Raw genomic sequence first — 20,970 nt, 5'->3', positions numbered from 1 at the left:
TATTGATAAAGTTTTATTTATGACAGTGTGAGTATTGAAGGGTTCTGTGTGTTATAGTGTAAATATTGATGAGTTATGTGTGTGTTAGTGTGAATATTGGTGAATTCTATTCATTTTGTGATGGTGTGAATAGTGACTGGTTTTTATTTGTAATGGTGTGGACATTGATAAATTTCATGTTTGACAGTGTGAGTATTTATGGGTTCTGTGTGTTATAGTGTGAGCATTGGTGGGTTCTGTGTGTTTTCTTTCGAATATTGAACAGTCTGCTGATGGAAACTCGTGAAAAAAAAGTGGTATGGCACACTAAGTACAATTTTCAAATTTGACTTTGAGTTCTCTGTGTGCGCGTGTGTGTGTGTCAATGCGTGCGCGCGTGCGTGTGTATGTGTATGCGCGCGTGCGTATGTATGCATGTGCGTGTGTGTGTATGTGTGTGCGTGTGTGTGTGTGTGTTACTGTGTGTGTTTCTCTCAGTCTAGTATGTCACATAATTATAGATAAATAGATCGATAGATATCACTGAACACACACACACACACACACACACACACACACACACACACACACACGGGGAAGTGAATGGGGATGGGGTACCTGGAGAGAATTCATGAACTGGAGGGCTATGTCCAAGTCCATGGGAGGCTATCGAGTTAGAATCCCATCTGCTATTTACGAGTATCTGGGTTTGTTCCCTTTGATTTCAAACGCGGTTCTCCTTATCTCGACAACCACAAAATTGATGTTTTTCTTCAATGTTTTCGCGACATTTCTCCTGACTTTCTTGTCTTCTTTCTTTCCTTGTTCTCTCCTTATCTTCCTTATTTTTTTTCATTCTGTCTCTGTCTGTCTCTCTCTCCCCTCTCCGGCTCGGCCCCCCTCCCCTCCGGCTCTATCCCCCTCTCTCTCCCTCCCTCTCTCTCGGCTCTCTATTCCCCCCCTCTCCCTCCCTCCCTCTCTCTTATGTCCCCCTCCATTGCCTAACTCCACTGCAAAAAAAAAAAAAAAGGGACAAAATATGCTTTGTGTATGTAGGTGTACACATAATCAGTGTACGTGCGTATAATCTCTTCCCCTTTCCCACCTCCAGACAAAAAAATAATTAAAAAATAAATAAAGCAAAAAAAGCAAGAACAACAACAAAAACCAAAACAAAAAAACAAAACAAAAACAAAACAAAAACCAACAAACATAAATCAACCTCAGTTCATTAACATTAATTTCCTGACTGAGGCTCCGTCTGTCTCCGTCTCTGCTCTCAACCCCAGGAATAAAGAACAGCAAAAGTTTCTATTCCTTCCTAGTACCAGGCTTGCTACAAAATAACATCACATACTCCTTACCTACATAAACGGGAGCAATTAATTAAGCGTCCGGAACGTAGATACTAGTATATTCCTCATGCACAAACACACTCAGGCCGTGTACAAAGTCGGTGACAAAAAATACACTGATCAATACAGAACTCAGCATATCACGCAGTCACAAGATAGTTTGAATATAAAAAAAAGAAGATAAACAGACATCTTACATAGTCGTCTTAAGAACAGACAATATCACTACAAAAAATACACATTCAAGACTTGATTTTTTTTTGGGGGGGGGGGGGGGGGGGGGAGGGGGAATAAACCAGCAAGGCAAACGACCGTGACCGACCGGAAACAAATATATAGAACAGTAAAAGAATGGAAACTCCAGCATAGAATTTCCAGAAGGTAGGGATACTGTCTGTAAAATAATAGAGCTTCCAGCATCCTATCCGGCAGTCAATGTATTAATATAAACTTAACATCGATAACATTATATGACTCAGCGATATATGCATTTCGTGCATGTACAGAGCAAATATAAAACTGAGAAAACCAAAGGCGAAGCTTTAATGGCTCTCAAGAACGAAACAGAAAATACACATGGTGGGGATGGGGGTGCGTATGGCTGTTCCAGCATTTTGTATTATATGGAGGCCTTTTGAACCACGTCATTTTTTAATTTTTTTTATTTTTATTTTTAACTATCCATCTGAAACGAGTGATGACTCGAATTGTTTCTCTTTCACAGTCACAACAATGGATCCAACATGGGCTTTCCTGTACACTTCTCTGATTGGTTGACAATAACATGATGACGTCTTTCCGCCCTTTTTGTCGTCTGCTTGTTCGGAAAGTAAAACAGTGGAAGTTGATGTCTCCTTCAATCTGTGTTAAGAACACTAGCCCCCTCCTTTTTACTTATCTTTCTTCACCGGTAAGGATACTTCATCACTGGCTAATAGTACAGTTATTGTTGTCATGCTTTGATTAACTTTTGCTCTAAAAAGATTGTTCTCAAGCATTCGATAAAATGACACAGTATTCGCAAGCAGGGCAAAAGTTGGGGCGATTGAACATGTGATTTGTGGTTTGAATTTTCAAACATGATAACATGTGATTTTATGAGGTTGTGAATCCGTCTTGCTGTTGTTATCACAACCAGAAGGTCGGGGTGATCATTGTTGGTGTCAGTCCAAAGTTGATGTGTTTCTGTAGCGTTGGGGCACAAAGCCCACCATTAAAATTTTGTTTCTAGTAGTAGTAGTAATAGGGACTGGCTTTTGGCCTTAGGCTTCGCGGCCTATTTGTGGGCCCTCATTATTTCTCAACTTTGTTTAGGTCTGATTGCATGCCTATCTTATAAAATAACATTATATTCAATCTACACTAGAGAAAAGGTCTTTCAATTTAGGGCCTTCATCTACTTATATCAGTGTTCAGATTCTGTGTATTGAGGTCCCAGATTGGAGATCCGTGGTAGAGATGAGTTAACAACCCACTGGCTTGCTGTATAGAGGTTAAAAGTTTCACAGCATCAGCAGTGATCAAGGAGACCCATATTCCAGCAAGGGGCATTTTTGTATGGCTGTGAAATTGCTAGGGTTAATTGTACAAGTAAATTTCATCAGAGAAGCCCCAGCTTTTTTTTTCCTCAGGCTATTCATATTGTTCATGTGATAATCTGACCTACCCTTATTTTATGGATGGTGATGCTAAAGAATTTGGCACTTAGGGCAGTGTCCAAATATGTTCATGCTGTACACGGTACTTGAACGGTTTCTTGTTCCTGAAACTAATTTCAAAGTGTCAACTCTTCTCACAGTTACCCAAATGATGGCAGTTTTCTTGTTGCTGGTCTTGGTCATGATGACTGGGGATTATCCTGTATGTGGCTGTATTGTCTGCAAACTGTCTTGCTGCCACAGTCAGGTTGCATCGAGTTACTGTTGATGCAGGAACAGATATGACAGAGTATATACTGATGACTTGTGCAATGTTTGAGGCCCTTTCAAAAGGCCTGTTTGTCATTCTTTTGAGTAAAATCAACATATTTAGCAGCATGCATGGCAGGTATAGGGAGCTAAGTTGCTATGTTGCAACTTCGCTGCTTATTCTTGGTATGTTGGTGAATGCGAGGTGGGCAGGTTTTTCCATTGACAGTGAAGTCTATGGCAGCAAGACTGGCAACGTATGTGGAGGGATCTTGTGAGAGGAGACCCAAAAAGACTGTGTGGGGTGTCTTGGTTGCAGCAAGACTGGCAGTGCAATTTTTTTTTTTTTTTTCTTTTTTTTTTTTTTTTAGCGCTGACTGGTAGGCCCCCCTTTCATAACAGTGACATAAGAATCAAGAGTGTTGATTGTGGTCGCACAATGGAAGAAGAAGAAGAAGAAGAAGACACTTATATACTTCGATTATAATTTGTGTCCCCTTACTGGCATCTATATTTGAAATTGTCTACATACGTAAAAAGTGTGCATAGGTGCTTGCGATTGTGTGTGTTTTTTGATATATTTGTATATTATTATATATATTTGTTGAAGTTTCAACTTCCCTTGTATACTGGGGTGGTTCCTCAGCTAAGTGATTATTGTCCTTTGTAGGGGGGCTTACAAGGTGGTATCATGCACATGTTGAATCAGGACAGGCATTACTGAATATCACTGAAGTGATGTGACAGCAGTGCAATGACTCCTTTAGTGTGTGGCCACCTGGCAATGTAACATCAATAGTAAATATGCACTGAAACATACATTATATCTTACCATGATGGCAGCGTATACATGTGAGAGTGTGTATGTGTGTGTGAGAGTGTGTATGTTTTAATTGAATGTTTATGATGCATGATATATTTTAGTTATGTATTTTTTAAATCATATATGTATATATATTGTATTGTTATTACAGTGGAGAGTGAAACTACAGAAATAATGCAGAGAAATTTGGCAAGAGGGGGACAGATCAGGAACTTATGTGCTTTCTGGTAAGTCTTACTTTGGGTTATATCTTCATGGATTCAAATTGACAGTAGAAATGTTTGTCTTGAGTGAAACAGGTCATTGCATTTTGTTGAAATCAGTAGTTGGAATATTGTAGCTTGTCGTCTTAAGTCCACATGATTTTGTTTAAAAAAAGAAAAAGAAAAAAAAAGTATATATATATATACACATATAAAGCCACACACACTCACACACACACACACACACACACACACACGCACACACATTCTTTCTCACTTTCTCTCTCTCAAATTAATATTGCACACACACACACACACACACACACACACACACACACACACACACACACACACACACACACTAATTCATTCTCTCTCTCTTTCTCTCTCTCTCTCACTCTCAAATTAATATTTTAATATTGTGTACTCAACACACACATGCAAACAGTCTGAATCTATGGAATAGAGAAGATATACTACTTAACATTTCAAAACAAAGAGGGGAAGGTAGGATGAGAGAGAACAGGCAGTTGATTACAGTTGAAAACAATAGTTGTTGGCACAATGTTAAAGAGAGGGTGGGGTTTCAGCTGTTCTCTTTGTCACACTGACAATAATTACCAGTTCAGCTGTTACCACCTTCACTGTTTTTATTCCCTTCGTGTGTGTGAGAGAGTAATTGTTTGGTGTCCTATACTGTACCATGTCAAACTGATGCAAACTAGGCCTATCGGTTTGCTCTGCTTGGCCAAATTTTTGCAGTTGATTTGTCAGATGAAACACATTCAAACAGTACAAAAGATTCACAGTCATCCAATACTTGATGTATACATAAAAGCTGTACAGGTAGGAATCTCATGGATGAAGTTGAGTCTGTACAGTTGTCATTTGATAAACTTATACACAGACGCACGCATGCATGCATGCAGTCACGCCGAGATGGGGGAAGAGAAAACTACTAAGGGTTTTTACATGTATGATCATTTTCTCCCTGCCATTTAGGCATCCTTTCTCCGTTTTCAGGGTGCTTGCTGGGTATGTTCAATTTTCCAGTGAATGCTTAGGGATCTGTAATATACGAAGCAGCAGCCAGAAATGACATGAAGACGCTCTATGACACCAGCAAGAAACTGTCAGGGAAGTACATCAGGCCCGAGAGACCAGTGAACAGCTTCGAGGTGAAGACTGGAGTCAGGCAAGGCTGTCTCCTATCACCTTTCCTCTTCCTCCAAGCAATCAACTGGACCATGAAAACATCGACAACGGACAGAAGAAACGGAATCCAGTGGACACTGCTTGACCAGCTAGATGACCTGGACTTCGCAGATGACCTGGCCCTGCTTTCCCACAGTCACCAGCAAATGCAGGACAAGACAACAGAGCTGGCAACCACCACATCACAAGTCGGCCTTAACATCCACAAGGGCAAGACCAAGGTCCTCAAGATTAACACAGCAAGAGAGGACCCAGTCACAGTGCACGGGAGCAAGCTGGAAGAGGTAGAGGCCTTCACATACTTGGGCAGCAGCATCGACAAGCAGGGTGGCACAGACGCAGACGTCAGAGCAAGAATCGGCAAAGCAAGGGCAGCATACTTGCAACTGAAGAACGTCTGGAGCTCCAAGGTGGTGTCGATTAGCACGAAGATCAGGCTGTTCAACTCCATCGTCAAGTCAGTCCTTCTGTATGGAGCAGAGACATGGAGGACAACAAAGACCACCATCAGGAAAGTGCAGACCTTCATCAACAGCTGCCTGAGATTGAGAAGGATCCTCCAGATACACTGGCCCGACACTATCAGCAACGCAGACCTGTGGCAACGTACCAACCATCTGCCAGCCGAAGACAAGAAGATGGAGATGGATTGGGCACACCCTGAGGAAGCCAGACAGTAATATCACCAGGCAGGCAGTGAAATGGAATCCCCAGGGCAAACAGAAGAGAGGAATGTCAAGAAACACCTGGTGACATGACCTCAAGGCAGACACCAAGAAGATGGGGCACACTTGGAGACAAATAGAAAGGGCAGCCCAGGACAGAGGACTCTGGCGGACTGTTGTGAGCGGCCTATGCTCCGGGGGGAGTGATGGGCATAACTGACTGACTAACTGATCTGTAATATACACATTTGGTCTTTCACTCTTTGCATACATGTATGAATGCACATGGAGGGGATTGAGACACTAACAGGTGTGCACAGGTATATGTTGACCTGGGAGATTCAGGAAACTGATTTCCACCCTTACTTCACAAAGCACAGTTTCAATTTCATTTGCTCAAGGAGGTGTCACAGCAATTGTACAAATCCATAAATGCTACACCACATCTGCTATTGTCTGCACTTGCCAGATCTTGAGTGCATGCATATATGTTTGTTTTTACAGATTTTTGCCAGAGGACAACGATTTTGTTGCCATGGGTTATTTTTCAGTGCACCAAGTGCATGCTGCACATGGGACCTCGGTTTATTGTGTCATCCAAATGACTAGATGCTCTGTTTGATTTTCCTGTCAAAGTTGGGAGAAAGGGCGAGAGTGGGATTCGAACCCAAACCCTCATGGACACTGTATTGGCAGATGAGCATCTTAACCATTCTGCCATCTTGCTCAGATGCTGGGATCAAACCCTTGCTCTCAGGTAGAAACTCAAACAGTCAAACTTGGGAGAAAGTGTGTGAGCAGGATTCGAACCTGAACCTGAACCATTCTGCCATCTTGCTCAGATGCTGGGATCAAACCCTTGCTCTCAGGTGGAAGTTCCAGTGCTCTAATCAATCGTTCATGTCTCATGCTATATATATTTCATTGATGTATTTCTGCATTCTGATGATGACATCTGTTGTCTCTACTCTAAGTCTTAGTATTTCTCTGAAAAGTCCACTAAATTACTAACATGTGCATGCATGCACACGCATGTTGATGCATATGATTTGTGACAGTTGAGTATTTTCTTGTCTTGTTTTGTTTTGTTTGTTTTCTCATTCGCATTTGTTTGTAGGTACATATGAAAACATCTCCATCAAGGTTTATGAACAAAGAAAGCAAATGCAAGTTCAAGACAAGTGTCATGCAATATAGATATTGACCAGTATGGAGTCAGTGATCATTTACATAAGTATTTCTTTGAACATTATCAGTGACATGCGCATAATGTTGACACTATCATGTGATGCATGGCAAAATGCATAAAATTATAATCATGGATCTTGTGACATTGTTGTATATCATTATGGTGTTTTATGTAGCATTTTTCATACATTCTTGTTCTCCACAATTTTTATGTTTGGTTACCATTTCTTGTAAATGCTGTGAATATCATTTCAGTTCAATGCAGAATTTATTTTCTGACTTAATAGTTACTGAAGACTACCAGAAAAGTTGATTGTTTCTGTGGTGTTTTTTCAGGATCCTTGGATTAACTAATAACTTTGCCTATGTCGTGATGCTGACAGCCGCCCATGACATCTTGAAGGAGGAGGATGGGGGTGGAGGCAGTGTGCCCATCATCAACGTCACAGTATGTGTTCTGTTCTGCTGTCTGTCTTCTTCGTCATGTCGTTGGCCTTGATCATGTCTGTCTGTCTGTCTGTCTCAGTCTGTCTCTGTCTTTCTCTCTCTCTGCCATATGTGGGTGTGCGCGCATGCACGCACACATACACACACACACAAATATGTATATATGTATATATTACACTCTCTCTCTCTTTCTCTCTCTTTCTCTCTCTCTCTCACACTCTCCAGACTGATAATGCACTGCAGGCATTGTGTGTGTGGGTGATAATGCTTATGTGTATATAATTCAAACTAAATTTTGTTCGATCTACCTTTAAAAATAAAAAGGATCTAGCTTGCTGTTGATATTTATTGTTGCTTTTACTAATTGCATGCAGGTAACTTAATTAATCAATATAATCCAGGGCTAATATTAAGCTCTGCTTATGTTAACAACTTACCTTGTTTCATGAAATGTAGATTAGTGCAAAATGTTTGCAGATGACATACCCATTCTTTCAAGCAGTTCAGATGCCTGATGAATTTCAAGATGGTGTTTTGAGGCGTAGTCGTTTGGCACAATTAAATCATGCGTCTTTTAATGCACAGAAAATGAAGTGTTTACATGTATACAGTACACACAACAAAAACGACAAAGAATGAATCATAACGGCAGCAGTGAAGAACTGTCACTCTCATCTGTCTGGGCCAGTCTCTGAGTGGTACCCCAGGTGTACTTCATGGTCTTGAGCTCACCTTTGTTCTGCACCAGGTGTTATTTGGCCTTCCTCTCTTGCATCTTACCTTCTGTCCAGTGAAGGGCTATCCAGGTGATGTAGCCTTGCTCACATCACATGACATGTCCAGTCCATTTCCACCACCACCTCATGATGATCAGGTCTCCATGTTCTCTTGATTGCTGTGGGCGAGTAGTTTGTTGATTGACTATGGTATTGGGCCAGAAGATTTACAGGATTCTTCAGAGCTTTTTTTGTGTGTGTGTGTGAGTGTGTGGAAGGTTGCCAGCTTTGTTAGATCACTCTCAGCATTCTGAACCATATAGAGCAGTATGGAAAGCACACAACTCTGGTATATTCTCAGCTTGGTGTCATTGGTGCAGTACTGTGAGGTGCTGTACAAAACATTAAAACAGTGTGAAAAATATATTTAAAAAGCCCAAAAAATCTGCCTTGGAATTTTTCAGACAGCTAGGCCGGTTTCTACAACCACTGACAGTCCTCCCAATTCAACGGGTCAGCCAGACACACAGTACTTGTCCTGCAACCCTATCAGCACCGGCGTGAGTTGCCTGCTCTTCTCATTGTTTCTTCTTCTTTGTCTTCTTCTTTATGAATATTATTATTGTTACTATTATAATTTTTATCATGTTTATTAATTATTATCATTATGTTTACTATTATTTTTATTGTTGTTGTTGTGCTTTCTTATTCTTGATATCATTATTACTATTAAAAGTATTATCATTATTATTGTTGTTGTGTTGTTCTTAGTATCATTATTGTTATTATTATTATTATCATAATGACTGGTCAGTCAGAGAGACAGTACTTGACCAACACATAAACCCAGCATGCTGTACAGGCCTTGAGAGCTCTCAAAATTATATGTATACATCTACACAAATGGCTAACATGAGCATTGATGAGAGACTTTAAAACTCACACACCCCATACTCCAACCCACTACCCACTACATAGTATATATGTGCATTTTGCAAGGAGCAGAGCCCTGTGTGAGTGTGTGTGCGTGTGTGTGTGGAGAGAGAGAGAGGGGGAGAGAGAGAGAGAGTTGTATGTGTGTGTGCTTGTGTGTGTGTGCTTGTGTGTATGTGTGAGTTGGTGTTTATATGTCAGTGTGTGTGCATGTGTGTATGGAAACTGAATAATATAAAAAAATAGAATTAAAATTTTAAAAAAATCCACTCACACACACACACAGATCAATCATGCCTTACTGGTCAGTGTTGTGATGTCACATCTGAGTGTACAGCCCTTCAAGAGTGGCTGGAATGTGTTTCACCCTTTGATTGTGTGAGTCAGAGAGACATAGACTGATAGAATGAAAGAAAGAGAGTGAGAAAATTGTCCAATAGGGAGAGACTGAGAGAGAGACATCTGTATGGGGAGAGAGAGCAAGAAAGAATTGTCCAATTTAGGAAAAGAGAGAGAATTGTCCAATTTAGGAAGAGAGAGAAGAAGAACTGTCCAGTGTAGAGGGGGTGGGGTGGGGGTGGGGAGTGTGTTGTGCAATTTAGTGGGAGAGATAAATTGTCCAGTTTAGGAGAGAGAGAGAGGAAGGAGGTAATCATTTGTAGGGAGATAGAGAATTGTCCAACTTAGCAGAGTCTGATTTAGGGAGGGGGTTGTACTTGGAGGGAAACAAAATGTCCAGTTTAGGGAAAGATAGAGCAGGAGAAAGAAAGAATTATCCATGTGTGTGTGTGTGTGAGACAGAGACAGAGACACAGAGAGAGAGAGAGAGTTGTCCAACCACCTGTCTCCTATGGCTGTCATATCTTTACTGCCTTACAGAAAACGGGACTCACAGTGACTCTCTTTGCAGGCTATTTTACTGGCAGACATTTTGCCCACCTTGCTGATAAAACTGACTGCTCCATTCTACATTCTGAAAGTGCCTTACAAGTAAGTCTGTCTCTCTGTCTGTTGTTGTTGTTTTTCCAGTCATTTCTGGCACGTCCTAGTGTATCTTACAGATATCATCCAGTGTTTTCATCCCATTCTCACAGCGTAGTTCTTCATCCAGTACTCATATGCTTTGTATCTCCTTTGTCAGAACTTTTTCCATCGTTATTTCTTTTTTTATGGCCCAACTGTCTGGAACCAGCTTTCTCTACAAATCAGGCTTTCTTCTTCATCGTCATGTGGAGTGATGGCCTAGAGCTGATGCATCCGTCTAGGAAGTGAGAGAATCTGAGCTCGCTGGTTTGAATCCCATAGTCACCAGTATTTTCTCCCCCTCCACTAGATAGACCTAGAGTGGTGGTCTGGACACTAGTCATTTGGATGAGATGATAAACTGAGGTCCTGTGTGCAGCATGCACTTAGCGCACGTAAAAGAACCCATGGCAACAAAGGGTTGTCCATGGCAAAATTCTGTAGAAAAATCTGCTTCAATAAGAAAAGAAATAAAATTGTAGGCAGGGGGAAAAAAAGAAAAAAAAAGGTGGTGCTCTCAGTGCAGCTACGTGCTCTCCATGAGGAGAGAAGCCCAAATTCCACACAGAGAAATCTGTTGTGACTAAAAGAGTGATACAATACAATACAGTACAATACAGTACAATACAATACAATACAATACAATACAGTACTATGAAAAGCATGATTTACAAAATTTTAATTGTGTGAGGACAAGGGTTGTCAGCATAATTTATCAGTCTGCTGTGTCGAATGTTTAAGGGTTGTTGTTTTGTTTTTTCATGGTGAAGCAGACTGACATTACAGTGATGTTTCAGACTGAGGGTGCTGCTGGTGATTTGTTTTGCCCTGGCCAGTTTCCTGATTGTGGCTTTGGCTCACGACGTCTGGTTCAGCATCTTGGGTAAGTGAATAGCTTACAGTCCAGCCAAACGCACGGGGCCACCATATCAGGACTGCCCAGCGAAATAAAACTATTCAGCTGCATTGAACTTTTCTTCTTTTGCAACTCCCATGTTCACTTGTATGTACACGAGAGGGCTTTTACGTGTATGATCGTGTTTACCCGGCCATGTAAGCAGCCATACTCCCATTTTCAGGGGTGTGCATGCTGGGTATGTTCTTGTTTCCATAACCCACCAAACGCTGACATGGATTACAGGATCTTTAACATGCGTATTTGATCTTCTGCTTGTGTATACACACGAAGGGGGTTCAGGCACAAGCAGGTCTGCGCATATGCTGACCTGGGAGATCAGAAAAATCTCCACCCTTTACCCACCAGGTGGCGTTACTGAGATTTGAACCCAGGACCCTCAGATTGAAAGCCCACCGCTTTAACCACTTGGCTATTGCACCTGTTGCAATGAACACAAAACTGTCACATCTGAACCCCCACCCCCCACCCCAAAAACAGCAACTGCAAAACGACACAGTTTATGACAAATTATCCGAGCCATCAAGCTCCATAAGGATTATAAGGCCAGGCTGTGCAATAGACATCAGTCCTGCTTTCTTTCTCGTTCCCATATTACAAAAACAAAATCATAAAAAATGATGAAAAACACTTACAAGCCACACAAATTTTACATACTAGAGACCATATGGGCAAATAACAGTGTAGAACAGACAGCCTAACTCTCAGTGCCACACATTTGTTCTGGCTTGTGCTTCCTTTAGGCAGTTTTTGGTTGCGGAAGGTTGTGTAGGTATGCCTAATTGCGAACAGTTCATTAGAAGCGACCAGCTCAACATGTGTATTGTACAGATATCAGGTTGTACGATCATCAAATGTAGCTCTTCTGTTTTTGAAGGTTTAGCTGACTGGTTGCACCAGGAAAAGTTCGTCTGCTCCTTCTTTTCAACTTTTTTTCAACAATTGAAATACCAGGGGTGCCTAAGGGTAAATGCGAAAGGGCAAGTCAAACTGCGAATGATGGGTCTGGGTACATGTGGACAATGAAAACAGATGCAGGTCGTGAACTCATTAAACATAACATATTGGAACATTGCACCAGACTGTCGTATTGTTGGTTTTGATCACACATGCACACACAAACACACAAACACACATTTTAACACACACACACTCCCCACACCACACACAAACACACCCTTCCGAGAGTGCTTAGTAACTGTGCAGATGCGTTAGAAGCACATCAAAATATCTTATGGTCAAATTGCAAACGGCACTAGTATATTGGATTTTCATGTCAAAACTGATGTTCTGATCTGTCACCAACATGCTTTCTTAACTCTTTCCATACGAACGGCGAAAGAGACGACGTTAACAGCGTTTCACCCCAATTACCATCATCAAAATATTGCAAGCGGAAGGCTCTTATACTGAAGACGTGAATGTTGACAAAGAATACCACAATTCTGACGACGGAAGCTAAAGGTTCGGTCATTCAGACACCCACTGGACATCCGAGGGGTCTGTGTAGAGGAGAAGAGAGGACTGGCTGTACTGAGTGAGTTAAATTCTCCCATCACTGATAATGCAAGTCTGTGGGTCTGTTGCTGACAGATGTGGTATGTGCATGGTGATAGAATGAATGAGTCAATGAACTGGATTTATTTAGGACGCATAAAAACTTTCCACACTTAGGTTACATGTTCACCACCCCATCACAAACACACACATGGATGCACAAGCAAGAAAAAAAATCAAAACATGCCTACACAGCAGACAACATATGCAAACACACACACACACACACATACACACACAACACATACCACACACACTCAAGCATGCACACACACATACACACACACACACACACACACACACACACACACATGCACACATACACACACACACACACACACACACACAATAAAACTGATTAAAATAGTCGAAATGAAAATAAAAAAATCAAATGGTTGAAGTGTTTGCTGACAGGTGTGGTGTGTGCCAGCTGCAGTGGGGGACTAGGGGAGATCACCTTCCTGTCCTTGACAGCTCTCTATGACTCGTGAGTTCTCTTCTCTTTCATTAAATCTTCAGAAAGGCCACCTTGACAGTGAACTCATGTCCATTCATTAATTAAGTGTTGTGCCCCTCTCTGATTGACTCCTGTTGTGTACATGGGTTGATTGTTATTGTGTGGGTGAGTGTGTGTGTGTGTGTGTTTATAAAGATGCACACACACTAACAACTGAGTCCAGTGTGTACAAAGTATTTATTTTAAGAGTTGATGTAATTACCATGTGTCAGTTGCACACACACACACACACACACACACACACACACACACACAGAGCACACACACACACACACACACACACACACACACACACACACAAAGTGGTGGTCCTCTATGTCCAGAGATGACTAGTTATGTCATATGTTTCATCAATGTGCATGGAGGTAGCTTTGCAGTCCAAATCTTGAGCCACAGAATTGGTACTGATTCACATGGTAGAACTGTGCCTACATGCATACACACCTACAGAGGAGCAGTGGGCTTGTGGTAATTTGCCTGACTGCAAAGCGAGTTCAAGTCCTAAGTATGGACTATGATTTTTACTCCCCTTAACCTCAATTTGTTTGGCCAAAATTTGCGGCAATTATGTCTCGCTATTAGTCTGCCGTCTGCCAGCCAATCAAACGCCATTATTGACTGGAGTTAATTACTCATTCACAGTGACCACCATTCCTGAGATAAGTACGTTATCTTGTTGCTCTGTCTTTGTCAACCTTTTAAGCATTTGAAATGTTATTTTCTTTGCATGCTTGTTTTTTTTGATGCAGCTTTCTTGCCGTTTTCGTCTCAGAATTCATATGATTTACATAGTTTGTGTCATAGTTTGAAGGGTACAGTTGTCAAGTGATTAAAGTGTTGGACTTTCAGTCTAAGGGTCCGGGATTTGAATCTCAGTAATGGCATCTGGTGGATAAAGGGTGGAGATTTTTCTGATCTCCCAGGCTCAGCATACGTGTGGACCTGCTTGTGCCTGAACCTCCTTCATGTGTATACGCATGCAGAAGATCAAATATGCACGTTAAAGATCTTGTAATCCATCTCAGCGTTCAGTGGGTTATACATACCCAGAACGCACACCCCTGAAAACATAGTTTGGCTGCCTGTAATCCAGGGTAAATGAACAAAACGGTCATGCATGTAAAATGTTACATGTCTGTATGAGTGTACATGTGTGTGTAACTGAAACCTGATTGAATGACACAGGGAACGAATGACAAGCACCCAAATGGCAGCTGTCAGTTGGCTCTACCCAGGTAGGCAGCCTGTTGTGCAAATGACTCCCGTGTTTGTAAAGCGCTTAGAGCTTGGTGTCCGACTGAGGATAGGCGCTGTGTAAGTATCCATATCATCATCAATTCTTGACACCTACTTCAATGTTTTTGTATCGTTTCCTGATGGAAAGATTTTGGGGTCGGCATTGCATGCAGGGCATTGTGTGTGTGTGTGTCCTAGGAAAGTGGTGTCAGCGTGGTCATCAGGGACAGGGGCGGCAGGTGTGTTTGGAGCCCTGGGGTACGCTGGTTTGACAGCTGCTGGTTTGTCTGCCCGAAATACTGTCCTCAGCCTAGTCGTCATTCCTGTGCTGATGGGGGTCAGGTAATGGTGTGTTTGTGGGTGTGTAAGTGTGTGAGGGGTGGGGGTGTGGGGGGCGATGCATATTGTTGGTGTTTGAGTGTGTGTGTGTGTGTGTGTGGCAAGGAGCGTTGTACGATTATTGTGGACAATATTTGAAACAGTTGGCTGTTTTTCTTGTTGTTTTTTTTCTGTTCTTTTTATTTCCCTGTTTTAAATTTTTTTTATGCTTTCTTCTTCTTGGTATATATACTATAGATAGATAGATAGATAGACAGATATAGATATTGGTTTGGGGGAGGGGGTTGGGGGGGTTGGTGCCATATGTCTGATTGTAAAAAAAATCATGTGTGTGTTACATGCATGTGAGATGTGTGCATGCATGTGTTTGTGTGTGTGTGTGCATGTGTGTGTATTGAGAGTGAGTTTATGTGTGTGAGTGTGTGTGTGTGTGTGTGTGCAATTCACTCTATGCCATGGGTCAAGATGCCAAGACTTTTATGTGTGTGTTTTTAGTCATGATCCATAGGCAGTGTTTGTTTTTTTCCTTTCTTCCTCAGCTATTTCCTGGTGCTGACCAAACCCGACCGAAGCAGGACACTGCTTGTTGGCTCTGCTGATTCCAACACTTCAGGAAACTCAAACTCTGACCCCTTGAATCCCAACGTGTCAGAAGACTCAAACTCTGACACAACAATGCTGCTCCGAGGTGAGAAAAGATAGAAGTCAAGAACCCAGTTCAGACAGAGAATTTTTGAGTGGTGAGGTCTGTTATGCATGCTGTGTTACAAACAAAACAGTGAAAAGTTGGCATACAACAAGAGGTAAAGTTTTCATGGTTCACATTGTTGCTGCACAACAACAAAACATAACGGCCGGAGATGGAGGGGGTGGGATGGGAGTGGGGAGCCGGGGGTCAGGAGGGGGGCGGGGGGGTTACCTATACATACCTAACGATCCAAATCATATTTTTCCTCACCGACAGAAATGAGCGTTTGTCGTAGAATGTGTGCTGGAAATGGAGCTACACTGTTTTAAGCATGCCATATTGATTGGTACTTCATAGTTTTATTATGATTTATTATAAATCAGTCAAACGTTCAGACTGTCGCCTTCTTCATCATTACTTCTGTTTCATTGATTCATAACAATGTTGCTCAACCCTAAAACATTAATTAATCATGACATAAGCATATAAGACATGAGTATAAAAGCATTGCACATATTTACGTAAAACATAGAAATTAATGTAGTAAATCCGTTTGAAAGACCCAAACTTTCAACATTGTACATATTCTGCTGTTTTATTCTAGACTTTTTCATGTATTTTCACCTTAATACCATTGATTTGATTAAACACCGATCATTTTGATAAGAAAAACAAAGTACAACCTTTTCACACTTGCACATATGCACACTATGCACATATGTGCCTGCAAGCACACACACAGACACACACGCACAATTCTGAAAGGTGACTTGAACATGTTTTCCTTTTTTTTTTTGTATGTGTGTCCGATGTGACCAGCATTAATCTGATAGAGGTTATATTTTTATGGAAACATGCACACATAATCACAGTCCGTCCCTTGAGTACTGTTTCATGCATGTTGATGATTATGCTGTCAGGAACATAGAGTCATATGCACATACGCTGACCACATCTGATATACTTCTTCTTCTGTGTTCGTGAGCTGCAACTCCCATGTTCACTCGTATGTACACAAGTGGGCTTTTACCCCGCCATGTAGGCAGCCATACTCTGCTTTCGGAGGTCTGGGGGTTGGGGGGATGGTGTATGTTGGATATGTTCTTGTTTCCATAACCCACTGAACGGTGACATGGATTACAGGATCTTTAACATGCGCATTTGATCTTCTGCTTGCGTATACACATGAAGAGGGTTCAGGCACTAGCAGGTCTGCACATATGTTGACCTGGGAGATCATAAAAATCACCACCCTTTACCCACCAGGCGCCGATACAGAGATTCAAACCTGGAACCCTCAGATTGAAAGTCCAGCGCTTTAACCACTCGCCTGTTGCGCCCATCATCTGATATACAATTGTACACACACATGTACTGTACACATCCCCACACACGTACACTTGTACTTGCATTGCACACACACACATGCACAAAGAATGAGTTGCAATGTGTATTTATTGTAGAGTTTGTTGCAGAGGAGAAAGAAAAAGTAAAGGTGAAGCTGACTCTGCAGCAAAAGCTTCGTCTTGTGCCTGTAAGTGTGAATGTATTGTGTGCAGTTTTGTGGATGTAAGTGTGAATGGATTGTGTGGAGTTTTGTGCCTGTAACTGTAAGTGTGAATGGATTATGTGGAGTTTGTGCTTATAAGTGTGAATGTATTGTGTGCAGTTTGTGGATGTAAGTGTGAATGGATTGTGTGGAGTTTTGTGTCTGTAAGTGTGAATGGATTATGTGGAGTTTTGTGCCTGAAAGTGTAAATGTATTGTGTGGAGTTTTATGCCTGTGTGAATGGATTGTGTGGAGTTTTGTGCCTGTAATTGTAAGTGGATTATGTGGAGTTTTGTGCCTGTAAGTGTGAATGTATTGTGTGCAGTTTGTGGATGTAAGTGTGAATGGATTGTGTGGAGTTTTGTGTCTGTAAGTGTGAATGGATTGTGTAGAGTTTTGCGTCTGTAAGTGTGGATGTATGCAGGTCCGGCGGCTATGTATAATGCGTTAAAACAATGGCTGACGGACCATATTTTTATCACTATTCACTTCGCCATAGCAAAGCGCAATACTGGCATACATGGAGTTGAGAAATATATCAGAAAATTGAACAGCCTTTGCACTTTCTTTTTTTGTGTATCCCGTCACTCAGTAGAATTGTATCCTTGGTCACTCAGTAGAGCTCCTGTATCCCTTATATCTCTGTAGAACTGTATCCCTGGTCTCTTAGTAGGCTTTATCACGTCATGCTCAGACAATGCCTCTTCAAATCTTCTGTCCCCTCATTGTCTGGAGTAGCTCTAGAAACAGTACTAGAAGCAGCAGTAGTAATTTTTCATGATTATAATTTGTATGTGGGTTTTTTTTTATGATTCTTGATTATCTATCTTGAGGTGATGATAATGTTGGTGATGACGACAGTAATGTGTGCTTTGTTGTGTGTCCACAGCCATTGATGAAGTACATGATTCCCCTAACCACGGTGTACTTTGCTGAGTACTTCATCAACCAGGGATTGGTGAGACCTCTGTGTGTGTGTGCATGTGTTTGTTGTTGTTTGTTTTGTGTGTGTGTGTGTGTGAGCGCACATGTGTGTGCGTGTGTGTGTGTGTGTGTGTGAGTCCTTTCTGCCTGTCCAGGTTCAGGAAAACATATTGGTTTTTGCAAATGTGAAACTGATTGATGTATTTGTCAAGACTAGCTCACAGATGGGTTTGATTCTCTATCATGCACATGTCCATGGCATATATGCTATGCAGCCAGTTTCCCACTGTTAGAACAATGGCTAACCTTTGCTTCCTGACCAAGTTTGAAGCGAACAAGTCTGTTGTGTTATTTTGACGTGAACTGAAGCCTGTGACTGAGATCATTGTTTCTAGAATATTTGCTGCTGGGGAGTGTTTTTCACCCAGAAACTTGGTGGTGAAAGAGTTAAACCTTAGTTTATGTCCACGTACAATTCAGAAGGAGAGGATTGGGCCCCACCTTCCTATGCCAAGCCCTAGCACAGTGGATATGAATTCATCTCCCACATGGCATAAAAGGCTAAGGGGTCTTCAGCCTTCAACCAAACAATCCATCAGATGGAGCTGACAGACCTCACTGACGCACAGCTGTGGGCAAGTCGGCAGAGGTCAGTCTCTCACTCACTGTCAGACAGTGTGTCAAAGATTAACACCTGAGCAGGGGTGCAACCAGCACTTAGGATGAGGAAGAGGGTGGTGTTGATGACAGTACTGACAGTTGTCTGACAGTGATACCAGGGAGGGTGTGCAGCCCGCTTTCATGGTGGACTTTTCATCGCTTGCAGAGCGAGAAGTAGGACATATGATGACATGGGTAGCCCATCACCATAACTGGCTTCTCTGAGTTTGCGCTGCCTTTGTTCGGGCAACTTTTCGGCACACTTTATAAATGGATCAGTTTGAATATGTGATGGCAGATTTATGACAAGAACCATGCTCAAAGTAAACAAAAAATACTAAAGGAAGTAATGGGTGTAAATATAAAACCTAATGCATCTTGTAAACTTGCAAAAATAGTCATCGAAAATGTTCAAAATTCTTTCTTCAGAACAGCGATTTCCACAATGAAATTTTAGCCTTTGGGTGACCTGGAAAAAAAGGAAATGGAGACGCGCTTGCGCACAGCATTCGCTAAAAATAACCGGGGAACCTCTAGGAAAATCAGATGAAAGTGGGTCTGCCCACCCTCCCTGCTGTCTTCCTCATGTGTGTCTCTTTAACAATGAATCGGGCTGTCGTTTTGTTTCAGCATGAACTGTTGTACTTCAACAACATCAGCTGGTTGAACAAGGCAGCCCAGTACAGATGGTGAGCTGGGGTCACAATGTTTGTTCACTTTGTTTTTTGTCTGCAGAAATACTCAGCCACTTCCAGATCAAGGAAGTGATCCAAGGGAAGAGTGTTATTTTCAAACAAAACTGACCATCAGACATGAGCTGAAAAATGATTTTTACAGCACTTTGTGTGAAAATGATAATAATAATAATAATAATATATTGCACTTATATGGCTCAAACTCCTTATATAATGGGCTCTAAACACCGCACATGAGACTATACGTATACAGTAGTGCATTATACCACACAAGAGTACATGAGGACATAGAAGTGGAAAAACAAAATCTATATACATTAATACAATGCTACAAACTGCAGTAAACACAAAAGGCAAAATGTTCTCAGCCTGCAGTTGTGTGTATGGCATGATGTGGCTAAGTGTGATCTGACTAGGTGAGCCAATACTTACATAACGAACTCCGTTTTGAGTTCCTAGATGCAAACATTCAACAGTTGGCCCCACTATGTCTCTGGACCTTCACTTTGAATGAGCTCCCTCTTTTGCTTTGTCAAATCTCTGCCTTAATACTTATCTTCAAGTCTTTCCTTAAAACTTCAAGTCTTTCCTTAATACTTTCTTCTTCTTTTTTTTAAAATAGTCTCTTTCTTCTCTCCCTCTTTCTGTCTATTGTTTCTTTAGCCTTCTGTGTACACAGGTATGTTTATAAGTTTTGTCTTTCGTCTCTTTGATTCTTTGGTATTTGACTGTCTGATGTGAAAGTGCTTTTGCTTTGCCTTTGCCCAAGATTCAGCCCTGTATGTATTAATATGTTTCTTCTTATTATTATTATTATTATTTGTTACAAGTGCCATGGAGGAAGGTGGCAGAATGGTTAAGACGCTCAGCTGCCAATACAGAGAGTCCGTGAGGGTGTGGGTTTGAATCCCGCTCTTGCCCTTTCTCCCAAGTTTGACTGGAAAATCAAACCGAGGTCCTGTGTGCAGCGCGCACTTTGCGCACTGAAAAAGAACCCATAACAAGAGAGTGTTGTTCTCTGGCAAAATTATGTAAAATGAAATCCTCTCCAATAGGCAGACAAATATATTAGCATGCACTCAAGGCCTGACAAGCACGATGGGTTATGCTGCTGTCAGGCATCTGCCTAGCAGATGTGGTGTAGCGCATACGGATTTGTCCGAACACAGTGACGCCTCCTTGAGAAACTTGAAACTGACACTGAAACTATGATGGTTCAGGTATCAGGTGGACTACCAGATTGGTGTCTTCATCTCGCGCTCCACCGTCACCTGCTTGCCCATCCCCACCAAGTGGCTGTGGATTCTGCCAGTGCTCCAGGTAACTTGCTGTTGTGGGATCCAGTTTTGTTTCGTGGTGACCTGTAGAGTCTAGCCAAAAGTAGCTCTGGCTAGAATTTTCTTCTTTTCTATCACTCTCTTTGTTTCTGGCTTGC

The 20,970-nt window shown here is 41.7% G+C and overlaps 1 protein-coding gene and 1 pseudogene across 4 annotated transcripts in view; both read left to right on the top strand.

The window, feature by feature from the left end:
* Positions 1-315, top strand: part of LOC143284867 (protocadherin Fat 4-like) — a 44,888-nt pseudogene extending 44,573 nt beyond the window's left edge. The window contains exon 25 of the transcript XR_013055618.1: positions 1-315. This exon is cut by the window's left edge and continues 2,106 nt beyond it. The product of XR_013055618.1 is annotated as a protocadherin Fat 4-like (transcript).
* A 1,357-nt stretch (positions 316-1,672) lies between these two features.
* The window catches only part of LOC143284864 (battenin-like), a 26,039-nt gene continuing 6,741 nt past the window's right edge, over positions 1,673-20,970 (top strand). For 2 of the 3 annotated variants that reach the window (XM_076591971.1, XM_076591973.1), the window contains exons 1-13: positions 2,120-2,244; positions 4,216-4,291; positions 7,672-7,783; positions 8,963-9,058; positions 10,342-10,421; positions 11,252-11,337; positions 13,342-13,414; positions 14,879-15,022; positions 15,559-15,707; positions 17,183-17,241; positions 18,146-18,214; positions 19,471-19,529; positions 20,756-20,855. In XM_076591971.1, the coding sequence (XP_076448086.1) occupies positions 4,239-4,291; positions 7,672-7,783; positions 8,963-9,058; positions 10,342-10,421; positions 11,252-11,337; positions 13,342-13,414; positions 14,879-15,022; positions 15,559-15,707; positions 17,183-17,241; positions 18,146-18,214; positions 19,471-19,529; positions 20,756-20,855 (1,080 nt within the window). In that variant the 5' untranslated portion in view covers positions 2,120-2,244; positions 4,216-4,238. Of the gene's footprint in view, positions 1,716-2,119; positions 2,245-4,215; positions 4,292-7,671; positions 7,784-8,962; positions 9,059-10,341; positions 10,422-11,251; positions 11,338-13,341; positions 13,415-14,878; positions 15,023-15,558; positions 15,708-17,182; positions 17,242-18,145; positions 18,215-19,470; positions 19,530-20,755; positions 20,856-20,970 lie in introns of those variants that run through there. The other variant, XM_076591972.1, reaches the window with a different exon arrangement.

This window comes from Babylonia areolata, chromosome 8 (assembly GCF_041734735.1).
Source record: "Babylonia areolata isolate BAREFJ2019XMU chromosome 8, ASM4173473v1, whole genome shotgun sequence".
Lineage (NCBI taxonomy): Eukaryota > Metazoa > Mollusca > Gastropoda > Neogastropoda > Buccinidae > Babylonia > Babylonia areolata.
The sequence above is the reverse complement of the archived record's forward strand: the minus strand, read 5'-3'. Positions and strand labels throughout refer to the sequence as shown.